The sequence below is a fragment of the Mobula birostris genome, chromosome 13 (assembly GCF_030028105.1).
Source record: "Mobula birostris isolate sMobBir1 chromosome 13, sMobBir1.hap1, whole genome shotgun sequence".
NCBI classification, from domain to species: Eukaryota; Metazoa; Chordata; class Chondrichthyes; order Myliobatiformes; family Myliobatidae; genus Mobula; species Mobula birostris.
Window position 1 is genome coordinate 110,462,918 of NC_092382.1, and position 19,829 is coordinate 110,482,746.

The 19,829-nt window shown below is 48.6% G+C and overlaps 1 protein-coding gene across 1 annotated transcript; it reads right to left on the minus strand.

The window, feature by feature from the left end:
• Positions 1–2,608: 2,608 nt before the first annotated feature.
• Positions 2,609–11,447, minus strand: LOC140207350 (uncharacterized). Its single transcript, XM_072275899.1, has 5 exons — positions 11,352–11,447; positions 9,058–9,313; positions 8,613–8,678; positions 7,042–7,161; positions 2,609–2,974 (listed from the first exon to the last, which is right to left on the minus strand). The coding sequence occupies exons 1-5, from the start codon at positions 11,352–11,354 to the stop codon at positions 2,745–2,747; spliced, it is 675 nt and encodes a 224-aa protein (XP_072132000.1). The 5' UTR covers positions 11,355–11,447; the 3' UTR covers positions 2,609–2,744.
• Between the last annotated feature and the right edge of the window lie 8,382 nt (positions 11,448–19,829).

The following is a 19,829-nucleotide window of genomic DNA, read 5'->3' on the forward strand; positions in this document are numbered from 1 at the left end:
CTACCAGAGAAAGAATCTTTCTTAGTGTCCTGAGGACCTAAGGTATCAGAGGAACTGAAGAAAATTCGCATCAGGCAGACAATGCTGTTAGGTAAAATGATGGGACTGAAGGCTGAAAAATCCCCAGGAATGCTGGTCTGCATCCAAGGGTACTTAAAGGTTGCTCCAGAAATCGTGGAGGCATTGGTAATTTTCCAAAGTTCTATAGATTCAGGATCAGTTCCTGCGGATTGGAGTGTAGCTAATGTTATCCCACTTTTTAAGAAAGGAGGGAGAGAGAAAACAGGCAATTATACACCAGTTAGTCTGACATCAGTGGTGGGGAAGATGCTGGAATCAATTATAAAAGATGAAATAGCGGCATATTTGGACAGCGGTAGCAGGCTAGGTCCAAGTCAGCATGGACCTACGAACGGAAAATCATGCTTAACTAATCTTCCGGATTTTTTTGAGAATGCAACTATGAAAATAGACATGGGAAAGCAAGTGGATGTAGTGTACCTGGACTTTCAGAAAGCCTCTGATAATGTCCCACATAGAGGTTAGTGGGAAAAAAAATAGTGCAAATGGTATTGGGGGCTGGGTACTGACATGGACAGAAAATTGGTTGGCAGACAGGAAACAAAGAGTAGAGATTAATGGGTCCATTTCGGAATGGCAGGCAATGAGTAGTGGTGTACCGCAAGGCTCGGTGCTGGGACCGCAGCTATTTACAATATAGATTAATGGTTTTAATGAAGGAATTAAAAGTACCTTTGGCAAATTTGCAGATGTCACAAAACTGGGTGTCAGTGTGAAATGTGCGGAGGATGTTATGAGAATGCAAAGTGACTTGGACAGGTTGTTTAAGTGGGCAGATGCATGGCAGATGCAGTTTAATGTGGGTAAATGTGAGGTTATCCACTTTGGTGGCAAGAACAGGAAGGCAGATCACTATCTGAATTGTGTCAAATTAGGAAAAGGAGAAATTCGACGAGATCTAGGTGTCCTTGTTCATCAATCACTGAACATGTGCATGCAGGTACGGCAGGTAGTGAAGAAAGGTAATGGCATGTTGGCCTTCATAACAAGGGGAATTGAGAATAGGAGCAAAGTGGTTCTACTGCAGTTGTACAGGGCCCTGGTGAGAACACACCTGGAGTATTTTGTGCAATTTTCGTCTCCAAATTTGAGGAAGAATATTCTAGCTATTGAGGGAGTGCAGTGCAGGTTCACGAGGTTAACTCTCGGGATGGCGGGACCGTCATAATTTGAAAAATTGGACCGACTGGGTTTGTATATAGTGGAATTTAGAAGGATGAGAGGGGATCTGATTGAATCATATAAGATTATTCAGGGATTGGGCACGCTAGAGGCAGGAAACATGTTCGCGATGTCGGGGGAGTCCAGAACCAGAGGCCGCAGTTTAAGAATAAGGGGTAGACTATTTAGAGCGGAGTTGAGGAAAAAGCTTTTTTTATATACAGAGGTGTGTGGTTCTGTGGAATGCTCTGCCTCAGAAGGCAGTGGAGGCCAATTTTCTGGATTCTTTCAAGAAAGAGATAGGTAGTGCTCTTAAAGATAGCGCAGTCAAGGGATATGGGATGAAGGCAGGAAAACGGTACTGATTGGAGATGATCAGCCATGATCACAGTGAGTGGCAGTGCTGACTCGAAGGGATGAATGGCCTTCTCCTGCACCTATTGTCTATTGTCTATTAACCAGCCCATCTACATTTTCATTCAGATCATTTGTATATATCGCAAAGAGGAGATGTTCCAATGGAATGTCATAGATACAGATCACATCATAGGAGTAAAAGAGGTGAAAGAATAAGAGAGTGCAGAGTAAAGTGTCACAGTTACAGAGAAAGTACAGTGCAGGTAGACATTAATCTTCAAGGGGACACGAGGTAGCAGACGGCGATGTCTAGAGTACATTACCGTCATCGGGGACCGTTGCATAGTCTGATAAAAGCAGGCACAAACTGCCTTTGTGCCTGGCGAGGCTTGTTTTCGTATCTTCCCCCGATGTGGGAGAGTATGGGTTGTGCGGGGGTCTCGTAGGAAGATTATCCAGGGTGGGTCGGAGTTTTTATTCCGGTGGCTGCTTCAGCGATGCAGCGGGATGTGTGGATGGAGACCTTGGAGGTGAGGCTGCCTGATCTGCGCGATTCAAACTGACTGAGAACAAAGTGCCATAAATGACAGATCGTCTCTTGCTGGTAAGAGCACAATGAATGGATGCAATCAATACAATTTGCCTGGAGCAGAGCCAATGAAAACGTGTCAAATGTCAGGCACTTGACCTGTAGCCAATGACACTGGAATGCAATAGGTGAATGGGTAAGAAGTGAACATAACTCAAACGCTTCAATTCTGCTGGCGAGTGCAACTCCGTATGAGAACAATTATCGTAGATGTGGGGTACCCCATTGACCGGTGGAGATTCGGAACGCAGCTACAAGGAACATGTGGCCAGCAGCAGAAACGTCCTTTTAACCGGTAATATCTTTTCTGTTCTTTGACCGTTCATGGAAGGTCAGAGTCAATTAGCTGGTGTGGACACAAGGTATTCAGTGTATGAATTAATGCACTTGGTAAATTAGACAATCAAGGTACTTGTCGGTAAATACGTCTCCGTTTATTACTACAAGGGACGAGCCTTGTAACACATTGAACTGGAAAGAGTGCAGATGGAGATTTAGGAAAGTATTGCCGGGACTCGATGGAGGCAGATACAGAGAGAGTTCAGGAAGGTCGGGACTATATTCTCTGGCGTGCAAGGGTGACTTTCCAGAGGTATTTAAAGTCACGAGGTGCAAAAACAGAGTGAATACGCAAAGTCATTTTCTCTCGTTTTGGAGAATCGAGGACCAGAGCTCGCAGGTCTGAACAACACACATCAAAGTTGCTGGTGAACTCAGCAGGCCAGGCAGCATCTGTAGGAAGAGGTGCAGTCGTCGTTTCAGGCCGAGACCCTTCGTCAGGACTAACTGAAGGAAGAGAGAGTAATAGATTTGAAAGTTGGAGGGGGAGGGGGAGATCCAAAATGATAGGAGAAGACAGGAGGGGGAGGGATGGAGCCAAGAGCTGGGCAGGTGATTGGCAAAAGGGATCCGAGAGGATCATGGGACAGTGGGCGGTGCCTTTCCTGGGGACGGGGCAGACAGTCTGGTCACATTTCAGTCCGGTGAACGTTCAGTGTGAGTGGGGGAGAGTGGGAAGGGAGAGTGTAGGGTAGAGAGGGTGGGCAGACGAATGAGAAGGCTTCATCAGGAGAGCAGTGATATAGAAAGGTGCTGGAAAGAGGAAGTAGAGGAAAATGGAGAGAGCTAGATAGAAGAGTGAAATTGAAGCGTCCATAGGAGGCATTCATGGGAGAGAAATAGGGAGATAGTGAGGGGAGAGTGAAGGACGCGGAGAGAAAATGATAGACAAAAGGTGATGGAGGGTTGTTGAGAGAGCTCCAGAACTCAGTCTGTTGGGCTGATATCCCTGCTTTTTTTATTATTATTTCTTGCTGTGTGTATGCCGGCCCGGTCAGTGTAGCTGCAAGCTTGCAATACTTCTCTGAAACACTCACAGCTCGCGGCTTATGTTTCAATGGGTGAAGAGAATCAAACCGCAGATACCGATCAGCGTGCGCTGCTTTCCTGTAAAGTTCAATATCTAAATGTATGCTCTCGTTGATCAGTGATACACAGTCATAAAATGGAAATCTATTTCTCTGACTTATTCCCGGAAGGAGGGGGCTCGATTACTTCTGTGGGTGTTTGCGGGTTTGTCCTGGGGCCGTGGCTTGTAGAGCACAGAGGGTCTGAAACCCCGGCTATAAGCAGAGCAATGGGAGCGCCGATGCTCAAACCAGGAATCACCTGGAAGTTGGAGTCGGAGGGGAGTGGTGGTGTTTGCAAATAGAAAACCATAGAATACCATAGAAAAACTACAGCACAGAAACAGGCCTTTTGGCCCTTCTTGGCTGTGCCGAACCATTTTCTGCCTAGTCCCACTGACCTGCACATGAACCATATCCCTCCATGCACCTCGCATCGATGTATCTGTCCAATTAATTCTTAAATTTTAAAAAAGAACCTACATTTACCACCTGGTCTGGCAGCTCATTGCATACTCCCACCATTCTCTGTGTGAAGAAGCCCCCCCTAATGTTCCCTTTAAACTTCCCCCCCACCCACCCTTAACAGATGTCCTCCGATTTTTTTTCTCCCCTTGCCTCAGTGGAAAAAGCCTGCTTGCATTCACTCTATCTATACCCATCATAATTTTATATACCTCTATCAAATATCCCCTCATTTTTCTACGCTCCAGGGAATAAAGTCCTAAACTATTCAACCTTTCTCTGTAACTGAGTTTCTCAAGTCCCGGCAATATCCTTGTAAACCTTCTCTGCACTCTTTCAACCTTATTTATATCCTTCCTGTAATTTGGTGACCAAAACTGAACACAAGACTCCTGATTCGGCCTCACCAATGCCTTATACAACCTCATCATAACATTCCAGCTCTTATACTCAATACTTTGAATAATAAAGACCAATGTACCAACAGCGCTCTTTACGACCCTATCTACCTGTGACGCCACTTTTAGGGAATTTTGTATCTGTATTCCCAGATCCCACTGTTCCACTGCACTCCACAGTGCCTTACCATTAACCCTGTATGTTCTACCTTAGTTTGCCCTTCCAACGTGCAGTACCTCACAGTTCTCGGTATTAAACTCCATCTGCCATTTTTCAGATCATTTTTCCAGCTGATCCAAGTCCCTCTGCAGGCTCTGAAAACCTTCCTCATTGTCTACTACACCTCCAATCTTTGTATCATCAGCAAACTTGCTGATCCAATTTACCACATTATCATCCAGATCATTGATATAGATGACAAATAACAATGGACCCAGCACTGATCCCTGTGGCACACCACTAGTCACAGGCTCTACTCAGAGAAGCATTTCTCTACCACCACTCTCTGGCTTCTTCTATCGAGCCAATGTCTAATCCAATTTACCACCTCTCCATGTATACCTAGCGACTGAATTTTCCTACCTAACCTCCCATGCGGGACCTTGTCAAAGGCCTTACTGAAGTCCATGTAGACAACATCCACTGCCTTACCTTCATTCACTTTCCTGGTAACCTCCTCGAAAATCTCCAATAGATTGGTCAAATATGACCTACCAGGCACAAAGCCATGTTGACTCTCCCTAATAAGCCCCTGTCTATCCAAATGCTTGTAGATTCTGTCTCTTAGTACTCCCTCCAATAACTTACCCACTACCGACGTTAAACTTACTGGCCTATAATTTCCCGGATTACTTTTCGATCCTTTTTTAAACAACGGAACAACAGGAGCCACTCTCCAATCCTCTGGCACCTCACCTGTAGACAGCGACATTTTAAATATTTCAGCCAGGCCCCCTGCAGTTTCAACACTAGTCTCCTTCAAGGTCCGTTGGAACACCCTGTCAGGTCCCGGGAATTTATCCACTTTATTTTTCCTCAAGACAGCAAGGACCTCCTCCTTTTCGTTTTGTACAGTTTCCATGATCTCACTACTTGTTTCCCTTAATTCCATAGACTTCATGCCAGTTTCCTTAGTAAATACAGACGCAAAAAAACTTATTTAAGATCTCCCCCATTTCCTTTGGTTCCGCACATAGCCGACCACTCTGATCTTCAAGAGGACCAATTTTATCCCTTACAATCATTTTGCTCTTCATATACCTGTAAAAGCTCTTTGGATTATCTTTCACTTTGACTACCAAGGCAACCTCATGTCTTATTTTAGCCCTCCTGATTTCTTTCTTAAGTATTTTCTTGCACTTCTTATACTCCTCAAGCACCTTATTTACTCCCTGCTTCCTATACATTTCATACAACTCCCTCTTCTTCTTTATCAGAGTTGCAATATCCCTTGAGAACCAAGGTTCCTTATTCCTATTCACCTTGCCTTTAATCCTGACATGAACATACAAATTCTGCAATCTCAAAATTTCTGCTGTGAAGGCTTCCCACCTACCGATGACATCCATACCAGAGAACAACCTGTCCCATTCCACGCTTCTTAGATCCTTTCTCATTTCTTTAAATTTGGCCTTCTTCCAGTTAAGAACCTCAACCGTAGGAGCAGATCTATCCTTGTCCATGATCAAGCTGAAACTAATGGTGTTACGATCACTGGAACCAAAGTGCTCCCCTACACAGACTTCTGTCACTTGCCCTAACTCGTTTCCTAACAGGAGATCCAATAGTGCATCCCCTCTAGTTGGTCCCTCTATATATTGATTTAGAAAAGTTTCCTGAACACATTTTACAAACTCTAAACCATCTAGACCCCTAACAGTATGGGAGACCCAATCAATATATGGAAAATTCAAATCCCCTACCACCACAACTTTATGCTTCCTGCAGTTGCCTTCTATCTCTCTGCAGAATTGCACTTCCATGTCTCGGTGACTATTGGGTGGTCTGTAATACAATCCCACTAATGTGGCCATACCTTTCCTGTTTCTCAGCTCCACCCACAAGGACTCAGTAGACAAGCCCTCTGATCTGCCCAGCCTGAGCACTGCTGTAATATTTTCCATAACAAGCAATGCCACTCCCCCACCTTTCATTCCTCTGCCTCGATCACATCTGAAACATCGGGACCGTGGAATATTAAGCTGCCAGCCCTGCCCCTCCTGCAGCCAAGTTTCACTAATTGCTACAACGTCATAATTCCACGTGTCAATCCACGTCCTCACCTAACCGCCTTCCCCGCAATAGTCCAAGCATTGAAATATATACACCTCAGAAGATTTTTACCAACACTCACAACCTTTCTATTAGTGGATTTGCTTGAACTTTTAATATCATTTATTTTCACCCCAGCCACACTGTCAGCTCTGGCACTTTGGTTCCCATCCCCCTGCAAATCTAGTTTAAAGCACCCCCCCCCCCCCCACCAATAGCATTAACAAACCTCCCTGAAAGGAAAGAAACTTAGACTCTTGGGAGTATGACACGTGAGCTCTTCAGAATGGCGTCGGTACTGTGAACCCTGACCTGTTTGTGCAGTGACTCGCAGTTCGCCGGGTCTCGAGGCAATGGAAGGACCCTCATCCTCATCGATGAGGGGTTCGTCTCTCCCAATGTTCAGCTCTGAGTAGGTGGAGGTCAGACGGTCTAGGGAGGACAGTGAAGAGAATGAGAGAGAGAGAATTAGAAGGAGGACAGAACGGTAAATAAAGGCGGACGGGTGAGGACAGAGAAACGGTGCAGAGAGACGGGAAGATAGGGGGATAGGGATTGAAGGTGAGAGAGAGGTGAACGTGAGGGGAAAGCGACGAGGAGACAGAGCAGGAGAGTGCGGATGAAAAGGATGGATGGAGAGGGGAGAGAGGAGTGAGCGATTGGAGCGATGGGTGAGAAGATGGGAGTGAATGGGGGAGAGAGAACGGTGACGGAAAGGGGAAAGACGGAGAGAGGGAGGAAGAAAAGGGAGCAAGATTATGCGTAGGGGAGTGACAGGGGGCGAACATCAGCGAAGGAGAAACTGAGGAGAGGGGGATTGAGGGAGGGGAAATGTGGGAGGCTCAGGGGTGCAAAACAATGGGAGAGAGAGAGAAGGGGAGACAGGTTACATAGAGAGGGTTAAGAGAGAGGGAAGAGCGTGGGGGAGAGAGAGACGGGGTGAATACAGAGAGGGAGATGGTGTGGAGGGGGGAGTTGATCGGAAAATTGGTTCACAGCGAGAGGGTGTGAACGGGGAGATAGACTGAGATAGGAGGAGCGAAACTGGAGGGGCGAAGTGAGCGGAGTGAGTGAAGGAGTGCGCGAGGAGAGCTAGAGTGGTAGAGAGAGGGAGTGTGAAAGAGAGTGTAGGAAAGGAGAGACTGGGGAAAGTGTGTAGATAGAGGGGAAATGGCAACGGAGAGAGCAGGAGGTGTAGAAGGGTAGAAACAGTGATAAGGGTAGGGAAAGGGGAAAGAGTGAGGGTAAGAGAAAGAATTAGTGGGCCAGAGAAGAAGACAATAAGATGACGGAGGATTAGCGTGTGAGAGATAGGGGGAGAAAGAGGGAGGCAGGGGAGAGAGAGTAGAGAGGATGAGAGAGTGGGGTTAGAACGCGGAGAGAGTTGTTCACATTTTATAGATTTCCCTTTCCTCAATGCCTCTTTTCACTCTGCTCCCTCCTCGCCACTCCTCGCAAGGTTTTTCGTACTCACCGGCCATGTCGCAGCACTCCCTGCTCTCGCACCACGCCCAAACCCCACCACACAGCGCCCCCTCCACTGTGTCCCCAATTTAACACCCTCTCACGGTTCTCCCACCATACAGCAAATCCCATGGCGTTCTCTGCACCGAACCCACCCAGAGCAATCTTCTCATCCCTTTCCACAGCCCTCCCTCTATACCGCCCGAGCTACTGCTCTGCCTCACCCCGCCCCTTCCCAGAGCGCTCCCTCCTCACCGACCGTCCTACAGAGCTCGTATCTCATCGCGTCTCGCACGCATTGCCTCGGAATCATTCTCAAACAGGGAATCATTAGTGTCAACTGCACCCGTGCCACGAGATTTCTCGACAGGAATGGACACATCGGCTGAACAGAGTCAAACCAACAAAGTGAAACTGACCTGCATCTGTCCGGGGAACGGAGAGGCCCTTGATATTCGGTTTCGCGTACGATACATCAGGTTCAGCTGGGAAAAGAACAGTGAGAGTCAGAAACAGGGTGAGGCTCCCTCCACACTGCCCCGTCACAAACTCCCGGGGTCAGACACAGAGTCAAGCTCCTTCCACCCCGTTCGATTACCCACTCCCGGGGTCAGCAACAGAGTGAATCTCCCTCCACACCCTCCCATCACACAGACACGGGATCAAACACAGAGTGAAGCTCCCTCCCCACCGTCCCATCACACACTTCCGGAGCCAGACACAGAGTGTCGCACCCTCTGCCCCGTCCCATCACACACTCCGATTGTCAGACACAGAGTGTTGCTCCCCCTTCCCCGTCCCATTACACACTCCAGGGGACAGAAAGAGATTGAAACTCCCTCCTTCCGTCACGGCCCCACTCACTTCTCGATGGAAACCGTGAGTCCGGTTTGACGAGCTGAACATTCGCATAAGTCTGCCTGTCTTCCATGCTGTCTCGGATTCTCTGCGTCTCTGAGCTCAGCGAGGGAATGTGACTGTTGTCAGCGGAAGCCCGTGTTGACAGCGGAGTCAGGCCGACAGAAACAAACACCGGATGAGCAGCTGATAAAGAGAGCAGCCGAGAGCAGGGGAGGAAGTGCTGGGGAAGAGGGAGATTCAGGGTGTGAGAAGGGGTGGTCTGGAGCGATGAGAGTGGCAGGGGGAAGAGTGGTGAGAGTGGGGAGATGCACAGGGAGGGGAGAGTGGCAGGACGTTAGGGCTTGGCGGAAAGAGAGACGTGGGATACAGGGGTCAGAAAGGGGCAGCGAAATGAAAGAAGGGGAGGCCGAGAAGTGGGAGATAACTTAGAGCAGCGATTGAGAAAACAGAGGGTGAGCTAACGGAGGAAAGCAGGAGAAAGAGAAACGAACAGGGAGGGGCAGAGGAAGAGGGAGGAGAGATGCAGGGACGGGACGATTGAGGGAGAGGGAATGTGGAAGTTGTGGAAGGATATAGGAAGAGAAAAAAGGAGATAGAAAAGAATGGTAGAAGAGGAAGAGGGACAGATGTCGAGTGAAGAGGGAGGGAGAGACACACAGATATATCATCACTCACGCAGAGCCTTTATTGTCCGAGAGATTTGCAGCGAACACAACTCGCCCGATCCCCTAACCCCAACCTCCAGGTAATTCCTGGTTTGAGCGTCAGCGCTCCCATTGCTCTGCTTATTGCCGGGGCTTCAGACCCTCTGTGCTGCAGAAACCCCGGCCCCGGGACAAACCCGCAACACCCACCGAAGTAAGCGAGCCCCTCCCTCCGAGAATACATCAGAGCAATAGATGGCCATTTTAGATTGTGTAACACTTAGGTAAGAAATCAGACATTTAGATATTGAAGGTCACAGGAAACCAGCGCACGCTGATCGCTCTCTGCGGTTTGACTCTCTTCACCCTTTGGACATAAGCTGGCGGTTGTCAGTGTCTTTGTTTGAGAGAAGTTTTGAAACCTTGCATCTGTCTATATAGACAGCAAGAAATAAAAATAGCGGGGACGTCAGCCGAACAGACGGCGTTCAGGAGCTCTCTCAAAAACCCTCCATCACCTCCTGCCTGTCATTTTCTCTCTCTGCGTCCCTCACTCCCCCCTCACTATTTCCCTATTTCTCTCCCATGAATGCCTCTGACCCGCTTCAATTTCGCTCCTCTCTCCAGCTTTCTTATTTTCCTCTTACCCCTCTCCCTCCTCTGCCTTTCTATCTCACTGCCCACCTCATGAAGCCTTCTCTTTTGTCTCCTCACCCTCTCTACCCTACTTTCTGCCGTCCCACTCTCCCCCGCTCACACTGAACGTTCGCTGGTCTGAAATGTGACAGGGCCGTCTGCCCCGTTCCCAGGAGAGGCGCCGCACAGTCGGATTAGTTACATCCTCCGCAGTAAGTAAGGGAGGAGGTGACAGGAAATAGGGCCTTGGGAAATGAGGGGAAGGGTAGTAGTTAAGGGGCTGGCGGTGGCAGGGGGGGGGTTGTCTATGTGCTGGAGCGACTGTGTGTGTGTGTGTGTGTGTGTGGGCGTCTGTGTGTGTCTGTGTGAGTCTGTGTGTGTGTGTGTGTGTGTATGTGTGTGTGTATGTGAGAAAGAGAAAGAGAGAGAGAGAGAGAGAGAGAGAGAGAGAGAGAGAGAGAGAGAGAGAGAGAGAGAGAGAGAGAGACTCGGCACTGTCCGAACAACCACTCCCGGAGTCAGACACAAGTACAGCTCCCTTCAGACTGTCCCATCTCACAGTCGTAAGGATCAGACACAGAGCGAAGCTCCCTCCGCAGTGTCTCATCACACAACTCCCGGGGTCAGACACAGAGTGAATCTCCCTCCTCACCGTCCGATCACAGACTCCACAGGGTCAGAAACAGAGAGAAACTCCCGCGCACCGTCTCATCACAAACACCCAGGGTCAGACACAGCGTGGAGCTTAAACACATAATAATCTGCATATGCTGCGGTGAAAACAACACTCACAACACGCTGGAGGATCTCGACATGTCGGGCAGCATCCGTGGAAGGGTTCCTGCCCGAAACGTTGACTGATCGTTCCACGGATTCTGCCCGAATTGCTGAGTTCCCCCAGCGTGTTGTGAGTGTTACAGAGTGAAGCTCTCTCCTCTCAGTCTCATCACAGACGAACAGATTCGGAAACAGAACGTATCTCCCTCTTTACTCCCTCTCTCCCACCTCACCACTCACCATCACTTCAGCGTTCCTGTAGTCTCTAATTCTGTGCCTGTCTCTGAGATAATCTGTGTTTGTGATCAAATGTAGAGTTGAGGAGGGAGCCGAAAGAGACGTAGGGCAGTGACGAGGTGGCGGGTTTCCAGCACTGGGAGGAAGTGACGTGAAACCACACGATAATCCTGTATACACAGAGACGTAGAGAAGCTCAGAACTGAGAGATCGATATTGGGTGAAAGGCTGCAGATCTCACTCCAACGGTGTGGAGCGGGGTTCACCATGTGTCTGACACCGGCGTGTGTGATGGGACGGTGTGGAGGGAGCTTCTCTCTGTGTTTGATCACGAGACTCTGTGTTGGGACGGTGCGGAGGGTTTATCACTTTGTGTCAGACCCTGGGAGTGTGAGATGGGACGGTGTGGAGGGAGGTTCACTCTGTGTCTGACCCTGGGAGTACGTGATGGAACAGTGTGGATGGTTGATCACGGGAGTGTGTGATGGGACAGAGTGGATGGATATTCAGTCTGGTGTGAATATATCTTCTGTGTATCAGACACATAACTCTTCCACTTTTCAATTTATTTCCAGACGCTTTGAATCAGAGTGTGAAAAATGCTGCTTCCCCACATCGCCTGCTGTGGAAAATAGGAACAAGGTACGTTGAATCTCTCTCGTAAGGTAGAAAGCGTGCGGAGAAAAAAAAGAGAAGGCTTCATGAGGAGGGCAGTGAGATAGAAAGGCACAGGAGGGAGCGGGGTAAGAGGAAAATGGGTGAGCTGGAGAGAGGAGTGGAATTGAAGCGGGTTGGAGGCATTCTTTGGAGAGAAATAGGGAGATAGTGAGGGGAGAGTGAGGGACGCAGAGAGAGAAAATGACAGACGGGAGGTGATGGAGGGTTTTTGAGAGAGCTCCTGAACTGTGTCTGTTGGGCTGACGTCCCTGCTATTTTTATTTCTTGCTGTGTATATAGCTCAGTCAGTGCAGCAGCAAGCTTTCAATACTTCTCTGAAACACAGACACTGACAACCCCCGGCTTATCCTCCAATGGGTGAAGAGATTCAAACCGCAGATACCGATCAGCCTGCGCTCGTTTCCTCTGACCTTCAAGATATAAATGTCCGCTTTCTTTCATAAGTGTTACACAATCTAAAATGGTCATCTATTGCTCTGACGTATTCTCGGAGGGTGGGGGGGGGGCGCTTGCTAACTTCAGTGGGTGTTGCGTATTTGTCCCAGGGCCGTGGTTTCCAGAGCACAGAGGGTCTGAAGCCCCAGCGATAAGCAGAGCAATGGGAGCGCTACACTCAAACCAGGAATCACCTGGAGGTTGGGGTTAGTGGGAGAGGGGGCTAGTGTTCGCTCCAAATCTGTCCAACAATAAAGGTTCTGCGTGAGGGACATCATACCCGTCCGTCTCTCCCTCCCACTTCACCCGTCATCCCCCACGCTTCCCCTTCTTCCATTGTTTTCTCTCTCCTTCCTTCGCTTCCTATATCCTTCCAACTTCCATATTCCTTCCCCCACAATCGCTCCTTCCCTGCATCTCTCCACCCCTCCCTGTTCGTTTCTCTTTCTTCTGCTTTCCTCCGTTAGCTCGCCCTCTGTTTTCTCATTCGCTACTCTAAATTCTCTCCCCATTCTCTCCCACTTCTCGCCGTCCCCTTCTTTCATTTCTCTCCCCTTTTTTCTGACCCCTGTATCCCACGTCTCTGTTCCACCAAGCCGTAACCTCCCCTCAATCTCCCCTCCCTCTGTATCTCCCCACTCTCACTACTCTTCCCCCTGCCACTCTAATCGCTTCAGACCACCGCCCCTCACACCCTCATCTCCCTCTTCCCCAGCGCTTCCTCCCCTGCTCTCGGCTCCTCTCTTTATCAGCTGCTCATCTGGTGTTCGTTCCTGTCGGTCTGACTCCGCTGTCAACAGGGGCTGCCTCTGATATCGGATACATCCCCTCGCTGAGCTCAGAGACGCAGAGAATCCGAGACAGCATGGAGGACAGCCAGATTTATGCGAATGTTCAGCTCGTCAAACCGGACTCACGGTTCCCATCGAGAAGTGAGTGGGGCCGTGACGGAAGGAGGGAGTTTCAATCTATTTCTGTCATCTGGAGTGTGTGATGGGAGAGGGTGGAGGGAGCGACACTCTGTGTCGGGTAATCGGAGTGTGTGATGTGACGGTAGGGAGGGAGCTTCACTCTGTGTTTCATCCCATGTCTGTGTGATGGGATGGTGTGGAGGGAGATTCACTCTGTTTCTGACCCCGGGAGTGGGTACTAGAACGGGGTGGAGGGAGATTCACTCTGTGTCTGACCCCGGGAGTCTGTCACGGGGCAGTGTGGAGGGAGCCCCACCCTTTTTCTGACTCTCACTGTTCTGTCCCCAGCTGAACCTGATGTATCGTACGTGGAACCGAATATCAAGACCCTCTCTGTTCCCCGGACCGATGAAGGTCAGTTTCACTTTGTTGGTTTGACTCTGCTCAGCCGATGTGTCCATTCCTGTCGAGAAATCTCGTGGCAAGGGTGCAGTTGACACTAATGATTCCCTGTTTGAGAATAAGTCAGAGGCATTGCGAGCGAGAGGCGATGAGATACGAGTACTTGTGTCTGATCCCGCGAGATGTTGTTCGGACGGTGCCGAGGCTCGCCCGCTCTCTCTCTCCCTCTCTCACACACACAAACACACACACACACACACACACTCGCACACAAACCGCTCCAGCACATCGCCTCCCACACCACCACCCCCTTAGCCACTACCCTGCTCCCCATTTCCAAAACCCCCCACCTTTCCTTTCACTGCACCTCCCCCCTTACTCACTGTGGAGGATGTAACTAATCCGGCTGTCGAGGGCCCGGCGTCTCTCCCGGGAACGGGGCAGACGACCCGGTCACATTTCAGTCCGGTGAGCGTTCAGTGTGAGCGGGGCAGAGTGGGACGGGAGAAAGTCGGGTAGAGAGGGTGGGGAGCCAAAAGAGCAGGTTTCATGAGGAGGGCAGTGAGATAGAACTGCATAGAAGAGACAGGGGTAGGAGGAAAATGGGAGAGCTGGAGAGAGGAGCGAAATTAAAGAGGGTTGGAGGAACCCATGGGAGAAAAATAGGGAGATAGTGAGGGGAGAGTGAGGGACGCAGAGAGAGAAAATGATAGACAGGAGGTGATGGAGGGTTTTTGGGAGAGCTCCTGTACTCTGTCTGTTGGGCTGACGTCCATGCTATTTTTATTTCTTGCTGTCTGTGTAGCCCAGTCAGTGTAGCCGCAAGCTTTCCATACTTCTCTGAAACACCGGCACTGACAACACCCGGCAGAGTCCATTGGGTGAAGAGAGTCAAACCGCAGATACCGATCAGTCTGCGTTGGTTTCTTGGAAACTTCAATATCTAAATTTTCGCTTTCTTTGATAAGTAAAACACAGTCTTAAAATGACAATCTATTGCTCTGACGTCTTCTGGGAGGGAGGGGGCTCGTTTACATCGGTGGGTGCTGCAGGCTTGTCCCGGGGCCGTGGCTTCTAGAGCACAGAGGGTCTGGAGCCCCGGCGATCAGCAGCGCAATGGGAGCGCTGACACTGAAACCAGGAATCAGCTGGAGGTTCGGGATGGGGAGGGTGTGCTCGTTGTGAATCTCTCCGTCAATAAAAGCCCTGCATGAGTGACCACATATCCACCCGTCTCTTCCACCCTCTTCACTTGTCATCCCTCACTCTTTCCCTTCTTCTATATCTTTCTCTCCCTCTCTCGTCTGCTCCTATGTCCTTCCAAATTCCGTATTCCTTCTCCCTGCATCTCTCCTCCCTCTTCCTCCGCCCCCACACTGCCCGTTTCACTTTCTCCTGCTTTCCACCGTTTGCTCGCGCTATGTTTTCTCATTCTCTACTCTCAATTCCCTCCCCAATCTCTCCCACTTCTCGCCCTCCCCTTCTTTCATTCCACCATCCCTTTCTGACCCCTGTATCCCACATCTCTCTTTCCGCTAAGCCATAGCCTCTCCCTCACTCTCCCCTCCCTCTGTATCTGCCCACTCTCACTACTCTTCCCCCTGCCAGTCTCATAGGTCCAGACAACCCCTTCTCACACTCTAAATCTTCCTCTTCCCCAGCACTTCCTCCCCTGCTCTCGGTTCTTCTCTTTATCAGCTGCTCATCTGGTGTTCGTTTCTGTCGGTCTGACTCCGCTGTCAACACGGGCTTCCTGTGACAACGGTCACAACCCCTCGCTGAGATCAGAGACGTAGAAAATCGGAGACAGGATGGAAAACAGCGAGACTTACATGAATGTGCAGCTCGCAAAACCGAACTCACGGTCTACATCGAGAAGTGAGTGGTGAAGAGACGGAGGGAGTGAGTTTCCATCTCTTTTTGAACCCGGGAGTGGATACTGGGACAGGGTGGAGGTAGTTTCACTCAGTGTATGGCACTCGGACTGGGAGATGGGACGGTGTGGAGGGAGCTTGACTCTGTGTCTGAACACAGGATTGTGTAATGCGACGGAGTGGAGGGAGCTTCACTCTGTGTCTGACCCTGGACGTGTGTGGATGGAGATTCACTCTATGTCTGATCCTGGGCGTGTGTGGAGGGAGATTCAGTCTATGTCTGATCCTGAGGACTGTGTGATGGGACAGTGTTCAGGGAGCTATACATATGTCTCACTCGGGAAGTGTGTTTTTTTCGGGCAATGCCGAGGCGTGCGCTCTCTCTCTCTCTCTCTCTCTCTCTTACTCACACACACACACACACACACACACACACACACACACACACACACACACACACACACAGACAGACACACAGAAAGCCGCAATAGCACATCGCCTCCCCCACTACCGCCCCTTTAGACACTCCCCCGCCCCCACATTTTCAAGCCTTCCGCCTTCCTTTCGTCTCCTCCCTTACTCACTGTGGAGGATGAAACTAACCCGGCTGTCCAGTGGGCGGCGCCTTTCCTGGGACCGGGACTGACGGCCCGGTCACATTTCAGTCCGGTGACCGTTCAGTCTGAGCGGGGGAGAGTGGGAAGGGAGAAAGTAGGGTAGAGAGGGTGGGCAGATGAAAGAGAAGGCTTTACCTGGAGGGCAGTGATATAGAAAGGCACAGGAGAGAGAGGAAGTCGAGGAAAATGGAGAGAGCTGGAGAGAAGAGCGAAATTGAAGCGTCCATAGGAGGCATTAATGGGAGAGAAATAGAGAGATAGTGAGGGGAGAGTGAAGGACGTGGAAAGAAAATGTTAGACAGAAGGTGATGGAGGGTTGTTGAGAGAGCTCATAAACTCAATCTGTTGGGCTGATATCCCTGTTATGTTTTATTTCTTGCTGTCTGTATGACGGCCTACTCAGCGTAGCTGCAAGCTTACAATGCTTCTCTGAAACACTCAGAGCCCCGGGTTATGTTCCAATGGGTGAAGAGAGTCAAACCGCAGATACCGATCAGCGTGCGCCGGTTTCCTTAAAACTTAAACATCTAAATGTCTGCTCTCGTTGATCAGTGATACACAGTCTAAAAATGGAAATTGATTCTTCTGACGTATTCCGGGAAGGAGGGGGCGCGATTAGAACCATAGGAAGAACCATAGAAACCATAAAAAAAATACAGCACAGAAACAGGCCTTTTGGCCCGTCTTGGCTGTGCCGAACCATTTTCTGCCTGGTCCCATTGACCATATCCCTCCATACACCTCCCATCCATGTATCTGTTCAATTTATACTTAAATGTTAAAAAAAGAACCCACATTTACCACGTGTCTGGCAGCTCATTCCATACCCCCAGCACGCTCTGTGTGAAGAAGCCCCCCCGATGCTCCTTTAAACTTTCCCCCCTCACCCTTTAACCCTTGTCCTCTGTTTTTTTTTTCTCCCCTTGTTTCAGTGGAAAAAAAGCCTGCTTGCATTCACTCTATCAATACCCATCATAATTTTATATACCTCTATCAAATCTCCCCTCATTCTTCTATGCACCATGGAATAAAGTCCTAACCTATTCAACCTTTCTCTGTAACTGAGATTCTCAAGTCCCGGCAACATCCTTGTAAACCTTTTCTGCACTCTTTCAACCTTATTTATATCCTTTCTGTAATTTGGTGACCAAACTGAACACTATACTCCAGATTCCGCCTCACCAATGCCTGACACAACATCATCATTACATTCCTGGTCTTATACTCAATACTTTGATTAATAAAGGCCAATGTGCCAAAAGCTCTCTTTAATACCCTAGCTACCTGTGACGCCACTTTTTAGGGAATTTTGTATCTGTGTTCTCAGATCCCTCTGTTTCACTGCACTCCTCAGTGCCTTACCATTAACCCTGTATGTTCTACCTTGGTTTGTCCTTCCAACGTGCAATAACTCACACATTGTCTGTATTAAACTCCATCTACCTTTTTTCAGCCCATTTTTCCAGCTGGTCCAAGTCCCTCTGCAGGCTCTGAAAACCTTCCTCACTGTCTACTACACCTCCAAACTTTGTATCATCAGCAAATTTGCTGATCCAATTTACCACATTATCATCCAGATCATTGATATAGATGACAAATAACAATGGACCCAGCACTGATCCCTGTGGCACACCACTAGTCACAGGCCTCCACGCGGAGACGCAATTCTCTACTACCACTCTTTGGCTTCTTCCATTGAGCCAATGTCTAATCCAATTTACCACCTCTCCATGTATACCTAGCGACTGAATTTTCCTAACTAACCTCCCATGCGGGACCTTGTCAAAGGCCTTACTGAAGTCCATGTAGACAATATCTACGGCCTTCCCTTCATCCACTTTCCTGGTAACCTCCTCGAAAAACTCCAATAGATTGGTCAAACATGACCTACCACGCACAAAGCCATGTTGACTCTCCCTAACAAGTCCCAGTCTATCCAAATGCTTGTAGATTCTGTCTCTTAGTACTCCCTCCAATAACTTACCTATTACCGACGTTAAACTTACTGGTGTATAATTTCCCGGATTACGTTTTGATCCTTTTTTTAAACAGCGGAACAACATGAGCCACTTTCCAATCCTCCGGCTCTTCACCTGTAGACAGCGACATTTTAAATATTTCTGCCAGGGCCCCTGCAATTTCAACACTAGTGTCCTTCAAGGTTCGAGCGAACATTCTGCCAGGTCCCGGGGATTTATCCACTTTAATTTTCTTCAAGACAGCAAGGACCTCCACCTATTCGATCTGTACAGTTTCCATGATCTCACTACTTGTTTCCCTTAATTCCATAGACTTCATGCCAGTTTCCTTAGTAAATACAGACGAAAAAAAAACTATTTAATATCTCCCCCATTTCCTTTAGTTCCGCACAGAGCCGACCACTTTGATCTTCAAGAGGACCAATGTTATCCCTTACAATCATTTTGTTCTTAATATACCTGTAAAAGCTCTTTGGATTATCCTTCACTTTGACTGTCAAGGCAACCTCATGTCTTCTTTTAGCCCTCCTGATTTCTTTCTTTAAGTATTTTCTTGCATTTTTTTATATCCCTGAAGCACGTTACTTACTCCCTGCTTCGAATACATGTCATACAGCTCACTCTTCTTCTTTATCAGAGTTGCAATATCCCTTGAGATCCAATGTTCCTTATTCCTATTCACTTTGCCCTCTGGAATTCAAAATAAAGAGGGGTGACCTTTTTGAAAGTTTTCGGATGGTGAAAGGTCATGGCAGCGTTTGTGTGGAGAGAATGTTTCCTAATTTAGGGTAGTCTAGGATGAGAGACACAGCCTGAGAATAGAGTGGCTTGATTTATGAAGGCGACGAGGAGGTATTTTCTTCGCCAGAGCTTGGTGAATCTGCGGAATTCCAAGCCACAGGCGGACGTGAGGAACATCCATTCGGTATATTTATATAACCATATAACCATATAACAATTACAGCACGCAAACAGGCCATCTGGGCCCTTCGAGTCCGTGCCGAACTCTTACACTCACCTCGTCCCATTGACCTGCAGTCAGTCCATAACCCGCCATTCCTTTCCTGTCCATATCGCTGTCCAATGTAACTTTAAACCACAACATCGAACCCGCTTCAACGACTTCTCCTGGAAGCTCGTTCCACACAGCTACCACGGTCTGAGTAAAGAAGCCCCCATTTCTGTTACCCCTAAACGTTTGCCCTTTAATTCTCAACTCATGTCCTCTTGTTTGAATCTCTCCCACTATCAATGGAAATAGCCTATCTACGTCAACTCTATCTAAGCCCCTCATAATTTTAAAAACCTCTATCAAGTCACCTTCAACCTTTTACGTTCCAAAGAATCAGGACCCAATTTATTCAACCTTTCTCTGTAACTTAGGTGACGAAAGCCAGGTAACATTCTGGTTAATGTTAATTTAATAAAATTCACTTAATTTACTCTAGTAAATTTAAGACAGTTTGAATAATTATTCATGATTGAAGGCATGAAGGTATGCCGGCAGACGGCGGGAGATGGAGCTGAGAGGACAATCGAACAGAGATAAAATGGCCAGCAGACTCGATGGCCTAATTATGCTCTT

Bases quoted from the DNA above. Each gene is read 5' to 3' on its own strand.
- LOC140207350 (XM_072275899.1), bottom strand. The intron at 8,679-9,057 runs GTGAGTGGGGCC...TTCTTTTCCCAG, and splicing joins CTCACGGTTTCCATCGAGAA to CTGAACCTGATGTATCGTAC. The intron at 7,162-8,612 runs GTCAGTTTCACT...TGTCCTCCCTAG, and splicing joins CGTTCCCCGGACAGATGCAG to ACCGTCTGACCTCCACCTAC.